The following is a 13,205-nucleotide window of genomic DNA, read 5'->3' on the forward strand; positions in this document are numbered from 1 at the left end:
CAGGAAATACTGCAGAGTTCTGCTCTTCTTTGAATATCTAGGATTTTTTTACATCCGCTTGTGAAGGCAGAAAAGGCCCCTTTTTGACAATTCATTTGAAAGTCAGCACTTTGGACAGGCCAGCATTCTCCTGGTATTGCCTTGGAATGTCAGACTGAAATTTATGCTCCAGAATCTGGCACAGAGCAGACTTTACACTAGTTTTACAAAAACAATTACATGTTAAGCAATGATACAAAATTGTAACACAGTTACTTATATAAAAGGGCGATATTCAGTTAGAATACCTCCATTTGTGAAATATAAAATTAATTTGATGTTCCACAAGATTTTCCATCACATTTCAATTTCTTGCTTCTAAAATGCTTTCAAATACTCTAACATACTTGTGTGCAACAACTGAATTTCCAAAAATAGCTTGTTTTGTTTTTGTTCAAACCTACAATCTTTTTTTTGTCCCAGTTACTATTTTGTTTTCTCAGAAGGTAACATTACATATGGTGACAACTATCAATGTTTGCTCTCATCTTCCCATCATTAAACCATTTCATCCTGATTCTGTGTACAAGAACTAACAGAAACACATTCACTCCTTGAGATCATTTTCTTGAAATAGAAAACTGCATATGCCTCTCATATTTCACATGAAACCACTATTTTACTGAGAGTACAGACACACTGAGTCATGCCAGGCAGTGGAAGAGGGAGTTTGCAAATGTCAGCCAAGAGAACAGCAGTTCTCTTTCATAGTATGGGTCCAATCCACAACATCACCTGCAAATTCTACCCCCACCCTGCACCCCATGAGGAAATTTATAAAGACTGTTTCACTGAACAATCTTTACTTTGTCAAATTAAGGCACATTGTCCAGGATTAGCTTGTCCTCAAGCCTCAAGATGATCTCATCTTCTGGCTCAGTATCAGAAGGTCCAACTGGAAAGTTGCCAAAACTACATCTGCAACACCCCCAACCATTTTGGCATGGTTTACTTCTTTCTCCCTGAAGATTCCCACTGGAGTAATGAACAATCTTTATTGCAGCAGTACCAGACTTTATGTAAACAAATACCTTGTAGTTGCACCTGTGGCTTTCCAAGACAGAAAATCAGGGAGATCAAAGAAATGACCAGCTTTTTCCCAGCAAATGCTTCGCAGTTTCTGGCAAGTTCAAACAATAAACACAGTTAACTTCGTTCCAAAAACAAGAAAATATCCTTTTCATGTGGTACTTATCAGATTTTTTGTCTCTTTGATTTTAAGTGCTGCTGCACAGAATATTTAAAACTAATTATCACATTTTTTTATAAACTGCTACATGTAAATTAATCCACTTACAAAGACGTATATATTTGTTAGCATAATAAATCACAAATAAAAATGTAAAGATTAACACATAATCACATTCTTTAAAAAAGTTCTAATTTTTAAAAGAATCACAGCAAAAATTGAATCTAAATGTTATTTTAAAATTAATTGATTTGAAATTTATTGTGTTTCGTTGAATATTGGAGACAGAATGCTTTGCTGATGCATCTAGCCAGAATGAATTTCTAACCATTTATGTTTTTCAACATTTTAATCACTCTTCAATGTTCTGCATTTTACAGCTGAAGTCAGTCCAAGTGGGAAACGGTTCATATGAATGAAAAAACATTGGGCAGAACTATCTTCGACATGGCCCTCTACCCATGCCTTGCATTATATTTTTGTGGTTCTCTGGGAGCAATAAATTAAGCTGGAGGGCTAGCTGCTGGAGCCTTCCTACAACACAAGGCAAGAAGCAAGCAGTGATCAGGCCTCAAGTGGCATTTTCTGAGGTGCCTTCCCCAAAATGATTCATGGCTTTTTGACCTTTGAACAGTTTTTAAACAGCCTAACAATCAGAGAATTAAGAAGTTCAAAATATCTGCATTTTTTAATTTAAAAATTAATTTAAAAAGTAAAATTACTTTAAAACACTAAGTATTAGGAATTAATTAAAAACACAGCATCAAATAAAAAGTAATCATTTATCTGCACTTAGATTTTTAATGAAGGTCAACAAACACAGTCAAAAGTTACATCAACCAATCAACACCAGCAATAAAGCTGAGCAGCCAGACACAAGATGCAGCCAGACACAAAATGCATCCATCCTCAGCTCAGTGCATTCCTGCTCCAACTCTAAACTTAGTGGCAAGTCCAGTGGTGAAGCAAATCAGATGCCTTTGACTTCCGGTTCATTTTTAAGATTTCTTTATTAGTCGCATGTACATTGAAACACACAGTGAAACACATATTTTTGCGTAGAGTGGAGTGTTCTGGGGGCAGCCCGCAAGTGTCGCCACGCTTCCAGCACCAACATAGCATGCCCACAACTTCCTAATTCGTACGTTTTTGGAATGTGGGAGGAAACTGGAGCACCCAGAGGAAACCCACACAGACACATCCTTACAGACTTTGGCCGGAATCAAACCTGGGTCGCTGGCGCTGTAATAGCGTTACACTAACCTCTACACTACTATGGAACCATCAAAAAAGTTAAGTGCGTAGCTCAGATTTTGCAATTCAATGACAGCAAAACTGTCATCATTAATTGTTCCTTACACATTGACACTGGCACCAACTTCTAGACTATAGACATATGTCGAACACAGAAGAGACACAAGAGACTGCAGATGCTTGAACCTGGAGCAACAAACAATTTGCTGTGGGAACTCAATGGGTCAAACAGCATCTGTGGGAGGAAAGGAATTATCAACGTTTCAGGTCGAAGCTTGGTATTGTCCTGATGCAGGGTTTTGGACCAAAATGTTGACAATTCCTTTCCCCCCAACAGATGCTGTTCAATCCTCTAAGTTCCTCCAGCAGATTGTTTGCTGTTAAACACATAAGTCCAGAACCACTGTCAATGAGACTCTGACCCTCCAAAAGGAGAACTGGCATATATTTAGTTTCCTTTTCTGCCATCCGTGACAATTCTTGAATGTGATTGGCTGCTCAGACTACTTGATGACACCAAAGCTGGATACCAGAGATCCCCAAGAACTGAGGCATGAAAATCAATTGATGTTGGAAATGCTAAAATTGACATCAGGGTGGTACTGCAGTCTATGTGGCCAGCTTTCTTCAAGATGAGCATCAAATACCATTGCTATTAACTGTCACTGCCCCTGATAAATCTCAATTCAACAAGGAAGAATTTTCTGTCTCCTTCCAGTTGGAATCTTCTTGTGTCATGTGTTAGTCCCAGTTAAAAAGACTACGAACCTAATCTCAGCCTCTGCCAATAGTACCTCGTGGACAGTTGCCGAAACTTATATTGTAGATTTAATGATCAGTCTTCTTCTCACCTTCGTGCCTATATTCTGTGACGGGATGTTACATATGCTAAATTATGGAGGAGACATTAATTTTTAATCACAACTAATAAAACCTGTGCAACGGTAATGGGTGCCAGTTGTACTCACTTCTGCGCATTCAGTTCTATAACATGACCATATGCTCCAACAACTAATACAATTTAAGATAGTGCAAAGTAAATTCAACATTTCAATAATTCGACCTTCTGTTTCAAGGTTTCAGCATTCAAATGCATCAGTCCAATGACCACCTTAAAATTCACCAGATGGTGTTTTGACCTTTGACAAGGAAGAATAAATGTTTTGGAAAGGAGTCTATGCACATTTAGTTGAGCAGAACTGACAATCAAAGCAATTTTTTAGTAAACACACGTATGGAAGAATTCTTTTTATTTTTAAATATAAGGATTAGGGTGTAGAAGTTGAATAACTACCATGTAATGACATTAAGGTGCCTTTGTGGCTCATCCTAAGGCTGTTTGTGAAAGTCACTTGAAGAACGAGGTCGCCAAATGCAATGTCCATGGAATAACACGGTTGTGTTTCCCTGTATAACACTGCACTGAAACTGACAGTACCGATTTCAGCACAACATTCTTAATTATTTACTGAAAGTTCTCACTGCTGCTGGCATTTAGCTTCCCAGATGCATCCTCTGCAGTCAGCTCTTAAAGGAACATGAAATACGTAAAACAAAAAGCACTCTTCCAGCTCTGGGGGAATATTGCTACCAAGTGAATGGATTTTGCAACAACAGGAAGAAGGTTTGAAGGTGTTCCCCAGGAATCAGAAATACCTGGACAGGATGGTGAAAAAAAAGTGCCTGCAGGAAGCATGTTCTTTAATCAAGGAAGCCAGAGACTCTCTGGCTTTATAGCCAGGTGGTCTTGACAGAAAGTTGTCAGGGAGGTCTCTGTAAGAACAGGAGTGCAATCTATGATTGCCTGCACTAAGGAAGAACCTGCAATTTAGGCAAATACACATATCTGTGAGCAGATGAAGCCTTCTCACTTTTACTATGGAGTTTGGTTCACCTCCTTAATGTAGCAGTAAGCAGCAAACCATGAGATGTAGCAGCGATCAGCAACAGAAATTTGGAATGATCCTGCACCCATGACCTCATATTTCCTTAAGACATGGAAGGAGGCCAATTGGGCCATGAAATCTACGCCAGCTCTCAGAGCAATCCCATCAATTATAATCTCCCATTTATTTCCCTGTAATCTATTCAGCCAGTGACCATGACTCTGACCTCCATGGGAAAAGCAGTGAAAGCACACATATGAGGTTGTATTTAAGGATGCAGGAGGCAACAGATAATGCAGAATGAATGTTGGTTTGTTCTGTGAGTAAACAGAAATGCTTATTTTTGAGACTCGTGCAGTTAAAAGCAAATTTTGAGCACTGCACTATTGTTGCTATCATTTGAGGAGTTTTATGCCAGAAAAAAAGTTAGGATAATCAAAATCCTGCCAAAAGGTCAGGAACTGTATTTCCCAGCAGACAGGAAGACACCCATAAATGTGCATAATTTTTTTTATTAACTGCATAGTGCCATCCTTTGGAGTTGTAGGAAGGAGTTTCTCAGTCAGGGTCATGAAGCTTTACTTCTGCACATCTTCTTTACAGCAGATTTCATCATCTTACTACGTCTCACATTTCTAAGAAAACACTACTTCTGAAAAGCTGCAGTCCTACAGTTGCCATTGCCTGGATGTTCAACGCAGTTTGAGTCCAATTCTAGTACTAGGAGCAAAAGCCTGCAGATGCTGAAACAAAAACAGAATTCTGGAACTAGCCAAAAGGTCAGGTAGCATCAAGTGGGGAGAGAAACAAGAGTCAATGAATCAGGTCAAGGGCTTTATATCTGAACTGGAAAAATGCAAGGGAAATAATCCCTGGGGATCTGTGGTGCAAGAAAAGTCATGAACATTAGAGAAGGTCAAGTTGGCAGTTCACCTGTATTGTCACATCTAGTCCTTCAATAACATTACCAAATCTTCACCAAGCTTCACAGTTTCTGAATGCAATCTAAATATTGGCATTTGCCAGTATCTAATCTTTCAATTTCACCTTAACTTTTTCTTTGTGTCCATTTTTAGCACCAGCAGCATGTTGAAGGCATCTGAGAAAACAATTTACCTGAAGATGCACTTCTAACATGTCCATTCCTACCAAGCACCAACAAAATCAATGGAATGATGCGCGATCTCAGTAAGGTGGCAGATAAGTGTGTATGAGATGAACACCAAGTACTGGAGAGCTGTGGCAGATCTTGATTACAGAGAAAGCTCAGGACATGGCTAATCAGAGCAGTTTAGTGATGAGGACTTGAGGGACTAAGCTGCAAAAAGGAAATCAATTTATCGGGCATTCCCTCGGCATTAAAGGAATGCCTAAGAATCCATTCCTGTTTTGTGGGCTCAGCCAATGTGGGAACTGAGGACTCTTCCACAGATGGGGCAGGTAATGAATGCCTAATGGGGCAAGTGAGTGGCTAGTTTGTGAAGTGGTCTGTTCCTTCCACTGCTTACACTTGTGTGTGTTCCTGACATATGGACTCAAGGTTTTCAGTACCATCCTGAATGCTTAAGTGGTCATGGGCCAAAGATTCCAAGGATTCAGTAGAGATCTTGCATTTCTTTAAGGTGGCTTTCAGCATATCCTTGAATCTTTTATTCTCTGTCCACCTGATAATCTCTTCTCATTGACAGAGCTTGAAATAGAGTGTCTGTTTTGGGCATGGCCTGTCAAATATACCTAACTGGAGCCTCAATAATGTGGATGCTGGCCTGGGAGACACTGACATTGGTTCAGTTTACATTCCAGTGAATTTGGAGGATTTTGTGGAGTCAACATTGTTGGTATTTTTATTGTGCAGTAGACAATGAGATTTCCTCTCACAGGGAGTTATACAAGATATCCGAAGTCCTTTTGAGGAACTTCAGTATTGAGACTGAAAATATGAAGGACTCCAGCAGAACATGTGCAGTATCATGAAATTAGTTGGATTAAAAGGACAGGAGGAGCCAAGACACAAGGGTTTGTAATTTGGCTTTCAATGGTCAAAAAAACAAAAGTTGCCAATATAAGTATCTCAAGTATCTCAGCATGGGTAACAGCCTTCCAGCACCTTTGCTTGGGCTACTAGGGGAGGTATACATGGGAGCAGTCAATTTAGAAAACCTTCTTATATGAAAGCAGCATGAATTGGCACTAAACTAGAGATGAACTGAAATCAATTCTTGTGTTGGGGATTAAATTCGTCATCTTAATCACTTTTGGCTCTGTGGTCTGCAATGTGGTTTTAAGGCAGCTTCTGAGTCTACATTGTCATTGATATATGAGTTGGCTGAATGGTATCAATGTTCTTTGTTATAGGATTACAGGAGGGTGAAAGATGTAACAAGAATTGTAAATGCAGTCTATTTTTTCAGTTTAGGAAAACAAGCAAGTCACACAATTGTTCTGTGATTAACTCATCCCTTGCTGCCCTTCCTCAAGGTGTTTAAATGACCCATTTTCTTCTGCTGCTTCCTCACATTCACTCAGATCTTCATTATCTGTTGGCGAATGTTGTTCATGCCTTATCTCATCAATTCCATGTCTCCTGGATACTACACACCACTACAAATCTGAGGTGCATTGATAGGACCTACCAAACACTTGAATCTCTCTTGGAGCACTTCTACAGCTCTGCTGTGATGTGTGGTGTATGGATAATAATGGCTTATTATGCACAGGGTTTTATTTGTTCCTCAGTGGACATTCCATCACATTCATTAAATTGTAGGTTTAGGTTAATGTCACAGGATAGAGACACTACGAAAGCTGCTTTGGCACCTTGTGCAAATTTGTTTCTGTGATTCGAAACTAGCTGAACATTAATATCCTCTCTTTTGTACAAAGGCTGCTGGCCAGTATTCTGGCTAACCTGATGACAATATATGCAGGTGTCATCCTAAACAAAAGAGAAGCTAGAAACAGTTGTCAATCTCCCTGATTGACTGTTGAGGTCAATGCTGGAAATTGAAAAACTTGTCAGCCCAGGAAAGAGGAGATTGACACCTGGTCTAGTACAATTGTATATCGCAATCCTGGAAAGCTAGGAAATAATACTATGTCAGATTTTTGCTACTGCTACTAATCTTATAAATGAAAAGATATAAGAACCCAGTTGCAGTGTCTAAAACACTTAATTAAGAAATAGCAAGATATAACCTTTTGTTAACACATCAAGAATAGTGAATGTGCAAGGTCCATATATTCACGGTAACTCTCACCAGATCAACTCTAAGAATACGACTGTGAGCTTATGCCCCAAGTTACATTTACTAGGCCATATGCATACACCAATTTCTCCTAATCTAATTCTGTTACAGTATATGTTGTTTAAAAAATGGTACAACATAGCACAGCATAGTACAACAACTCTTTAAAAAGTAGAAGCTTCATCAGGTCTGCGCTTCATCAGGTCTGCAATTCATACAGGGGACCTTACGCCTTTGATTCCTCAGTTCAGAATTTCCTCCATTGAACATGTGTTTCGATTGTAATCTTGGTTAACTATTTCAAATTTATACACTCCTAAGGTAATTCAATATAAGCTTCTTTGAACGATCTATTGTATATGGAAACATGGTTAAATTGATTCATCAGTTGAATTGCTCAAGATGATCATGCCACAAAACAACGTTTTAGATTTATGCCTTACCTTGTGCACTAGTTAACCCATGATGCTTTCTGCTAATGTCAAGTTCTCTCAATATAACATTTTACTGTACTTTCTCCCTAAAACTAGCAGAATGAAAGGGGCAAAGAAGTTGGTCATTATAAAAACATGGCTCCTAAGTCATGCCAGGTGGGTCTGGTTAATACAAGGAATAATAAGGCAAAAAGTAGTACTCAAAATGCTGCCCTGACTGACCTCAGCACAGATTAGAGATCAAACCTGGGACCTTTCTGATTGTATAGCTTTGTACCATACTCAGAAATGCCCATGGAAAATTGACACAAAGCTATTTCTAAGGGACTAAGGCTAGACCCTTAGCTTTGTTGATTTTTCACATCCTGAACCTTGTTACTGTGGCTTTTCTATGTTTATAAGGTTAGAAGACTCCAGCTGCTCAAATCAGACAGAAACTAGTTCACATTTGGCACATATTAACACAGCTGCAGGCATTATTAGGTCCAGATGAAGAAAGAAAAACTTATTCTGGATAGGGTAGTAAGGAACAAAAAAAAATAAATTCTAGCTTGCATCTGACAAACATTTACAAGCCATATGTCAACATGAAAGGTTTAATATATTATTTCTGGTATGGTATCAATTTAACTCCAAAATTTAAACATAAACATGTTATTAAATTTCTAATTAATACAGTTCAGTAATTATTGCAAACAATTTTTGCGGTCAAGCAATATATTTAATAAAATGAATCGCTTTCACTACAATTGTGAATACAATTTGAACAAGGTGCTTCCGTGGTCTATACTTAGTTAAATAATTTATGAGAATTAAAATAAAATAATGTACATCTCATACATAACTTGAATAGGAAAATGAACTCAAAGAAGCAGAATTACTTCCATAGTCAGCTGTTCCCAGTCACTTACAACACACTGCCTACTCATTATTAAAACCAGTAGACATAGTTGGTACTGAAGACCATGCAGTCAATAAAAACTGCATGACTGAATTATGGAAGGACATACAAATCTGAAGACTTGATTCTATGTGAGTAATGTTTCTGGCTAAATTACACTAACCACATCCTTTGCCAGCAGGTGCATTTCTGTTGTAGTATTTGTGCAGGTATGAAAATACTTGTAACGCAACATTCTTTCAAAGCTCCACCTAATTAGAAATAATGATGAACACCTTAACCTTAATATACAATCTTTGAACTTTTTAATGATTAATATCCTGAAACCCCAAGAGTCGTACAGAATCTGAAATAACAAGCTCAAGCAAAGCCAAAGCACCACTAGTGCACAGACCCCACCGTATAGAGCAGTTATCCAAAGTCAAGAGCAACAAACAATCAGCTGGGGTTGAGTAGGTTCTGTGATGGGAAAGGGATTAACAACGTTTTTGGGTTGAAACCCTGCATCAGGTGTATCCAAAGTCAAGATCCCAACTTACAAGTTCTCATATATACACAGAAAATGGAAAGAGAGAGAGAGAGCGAGAGAGAGAGCGAATTAACACTTCAGGTCAATGACCTTTCATATTATCAACTTTCCATTGCAGTATCTAGGCCAGGACCCAGGACTAAACTAGAAATGCCTCTCTTCTCTTGATTCAATTATCTACAAGCTCCAGATGACTTGGCTCCATCTGCCCTTTATTTTTCCTCGCTCCTTATCTTCCTCTACCTATCATCCACCAGCCACTGTTTCCCACCTCCACCCCCACCCGCACCATCTACCCACCATCCCCTTGCTTTCCTGGTTCCACCTATCAAGCACCAGCCCTTGCCTCACACCTCCTTCTCACCTCATTATACTGGCTATCTTCCCTCTACACTCTCAGTCCTGATGCAGGGTCTTGATCTGAAAAGTCGACTATCCCTTTGCCTCCACAGATGCTGCTTGATCAGTTGATTTTTGAAGTTTGACTTTTGCTCTACTTTACAGCATCTGCAGCCTCTTGTGTCTCCGACCTACATGCTGGGTTCATTCTGCTCACCCTGTCCCCGTGTAAATTTGTAGGATGCAGCATTTTGAGAACAACCCCGTTGTACCTGAATTCTATCATATTTTGTCAGGCTTGCTGTTCCTCAGCTTTTACTCTGGGAACACAGGTGGGAGATTGTAATTTCACCAAAATTTACAGAAATAAGATTATTTCACTTCTGTAGAAAATACAATTTTAGGTAGGTTTATGGATACAACAGCAGGCAGGCATGGCAGGATTAGAACTCACCCAGTTAGCTGACCACTATAGAACTGCCAACATAACCTTCAGTTACATCACATAAGTGAAATTCCTAACAAAATATACTTCAAATTAGGAGCTATTTACTTGGGGGGAGGGGGGTGACAGGATGGTGCAAATCATGAGTTCTTACAAGATTTACTTTCCATTTCCTGATGAAAATTATGTCACCTACAAGAATGGTATCTAGAATTAGCTGATTCATAGACGTTTTAATTGGACATCTGCTTACTAGGAGTACCAGAGAAGACACCTGCTAGATTTTTGGTTAGAACAACACTGCTATTAAAGTATACATTAAAGCAGAATACCATCTGATGTCAGAGTCATTTATCATTTACTCCTTACAAATACAGCCACCAGCAGTCTGCACACCTGTGCTTGAATTGCCTTATCCTCCGTGATGAAGAAAGCTTTACAGAAGTGAAATCTTGCTTTAAATTACCTCAAATTTCCATGCTCAAGAAATCTCCTTTTAAAAACTCTGCTTTGAATGTACCACCCACCCTTTCAGCTAGGGAATTGCTTATAAAGTAAAACCCCAGGTTTTACCATTCTAGCTGAAAATAAGGGAAAATTAAATGCAGAGGCATTCAACAAAAATGAAAATGAATCCTGAAAAGATAATCTATGAATGACATGCTGAATAAGGACAACAATCACAATCTTTTACAATTTTAATCCCCTATATGCAAAATGCTTAATATTTAAATGTTCTCTTTAATCATATATACTGTATTGCTGAAATGGAAAGGGGCTGAAAATATCTATTTGTCTGGGGAAGTTTCCTTCTGGAGAAAAGTGCAGAACTAAAATAGTTATGATCCATATTTTTGTAAACTTTTGTTTCACTGAGAATGTTTTTTCAATATTACTTGTTTGAAGCACATTGATAGCAAGGTAACAGGTTTAAAAGTAAAAACTTACTTCTTTTAACCAAAGAAGTTTAGGTGGCTGCATTTCTGGGGACATCACTCCACCCACGTAGCCTAGCACACAGTGTTTTGTTTGATTTATTCGGTCTACTTGATCAACTGCTCGATGATCCATCCACATGATAATGTTCCTGTTGTTCACCCCTACATCATGTGTAGCAGAAAACCATTAAAACCACAGGATAACAGATCTCTTAATAGCATTATTCCATATGTCAAAAAACAGAAGCTGCAATCCAAATATTACAACACATTGTCAAATAGCAAATGTTTTCTGGCACTGATGCTTAATTTTCTAACAATTTATCGCATGCTGTAGGAAGGCAAATCTTATGCTGTACTTAGAATAAACTTTAATGAACACAATTTAATCTATATCAAACAAACCAAATACAGGAAAATCTGTGCTTGTGTTTTGTATTTTATTGGGCAAAATCTTTCAAAAAGAAAATCAATTAATAATGTAGATTTCGGTATCTAAGAATCTGGATTTTCCTTTTTTAAAATATTATGAAGTAATTGAAAATTACCAGAAAATATATTCAGATGTTCTACACTGTAAAGGAAAGATTTAATTTTGGCAATGGATGGAATCTACGTGGATCCAAGATTTGAAATTACAAGATGGATTAATTCATTCTTCTACTAAATCTGCCTGATCAACATTTCAATGCCATTAACATGAAGACTGATTTCTAAGGAGATAACTGAACCACAGGGGTTTGGTACTGGTGCCTCACAGTTCCAGCAACTTGGATTCAACCTTAACCTCCAGTGCTATCTACATGGAGTTTGCTTGTTCTCCCTGTGACTTCATGGATTTACCCTAGGTGCTCTGCTTTCTTCCCATATCCCAAAGACATGCTGGGTGGTAGATTAATTGGTTCCTGTAACTTACCCCGGGGTAGAGGGTTGGTAGGAAAATTAGGGTGGAACGGATGGGCTCATAACAATCCTGCCAATCTGTAAAATTGTAATCTCTTGGTCAATAGTCGGAAAACAATATTGTGTAGCCCAATTTCTAGGAGATATACCTCTGCATGGCTCCAAAGGTAGGTTTTTAACTTTTAGCAAAGCTGGCCATGTTACATAATGTTATTGTATAAAGCACTACATGTCATGAATTTTTTTGTCTTTTAATTATGTTATGTAACATTATCACAACTATAGCTGCAATGCCTTTGAAATGTTTTGAATGGGATTATATCATAGATCGATATATATCTTTCTGATAGGAAGGAGCAACAGATTTACCTGCATTCACAGCTAGAGGTTCAAAGTTTTCATCAAGTACAACAAGAGAGCAGGTGGCGTCAAAGCCAATACCTCGGATATGGCTCAAATCAACCATCTGAGCTATTTTCTGAAAGATGAAAAGAAATGTAATAAAATTGAATGTTAATTTTTGCCATTATAATCTATATTTTTCTCTGTGTACTGATTGGAAATTTTCTTTGATTCTCCCCGAGTCTTTCTTCAAAATTCACCTATGTGGATTTCTAATTAAGTTTCTAAACTGTAGAGATTCTAATCACAAAATTGTGCGTTATTTTAAATATCTCTTGCCTATACCTTTTTTTTCCCCTTTTCCTCCAATTCATGTTCTATCCATGAAATAAATAGTCTTAAAATCCATATGAAACTAGCTGCTGAGAACTATTGTGTATCATACCATGTACAACACAGATCGAAAAGACTGTAAACTTCTTGGATTTTTGCATTTGATATCCAGTGCCATGGTCACACTTAAAGCCAAATTTTAGGCCTCCTATCCAGAGGGCATCGTTTTTTTCCTCCAATATCCAGTTAAAATGTGGGAACATTTTAGGGAGAAATTTTGTTCTACATATCGATTACTGAAATATAACATGTACCACCAGTATGTGACTGAGACTAAAAAATCAACCCTGGCATACCAGCCTATGATGAAGTCATTGAAAGATAACACAGCGATATCACAAATACTGCAAGAGCAATAGAGTGCCTGT

General features: G+C 38.1%; 1 protein-coding gene across 4 annotated transcripts in view; it reads right to left on the minus strand.

Moving 5' to 3' along the window:
- fggy (FGGY carbohydrate kinase domain containing) overlaps positions 1–11,370 on the minus strand; it is a 175,191-nt gene extending 163,821 nt beyond the window's left edge. For 2 of the 4 annotated variants that reach the window (XM_052011823.1, XM_052011824.1), the window contains exons 1-2: positions 11,210–11,364; positions 1,071–1,159 (exon numbers count right to left, since the gene is read on the minus strand). In XM_052011823.1, the coding sequence (XP_051867783.1) occupies positions 1,071–1,159; positions 11,210–11,338 (218 nt within the window). In that variant the 5' untranslated portion in view covers positions 11,339–11,364. Of the gene's footprint in view, positions 1–1,070; positions 1,160–11,209 lie in introns of those variants that run through there. The other 2 variants (XM_052011828.1, XM_052011826.1) reach the window with 2 other exon arrangements.
- Between the last annotated feature and the right edge of the window lie 1,835 nt (positions 11,371–13,205).

This window comes from Pristis pectinata, chromosome 3 (genome assembly GCF_009764475.1).
Source record: "Pristis pectinata isolate sPriPec2 chromosome 3, sPriPec2.1.pri, whole genome shotgun sequence".
NCBI lineage: Eukaryota > Metazoa > Chordata > Chondrichthyes > Rhinopristiformes > Pristidae > Pristis > Pristis pectinata.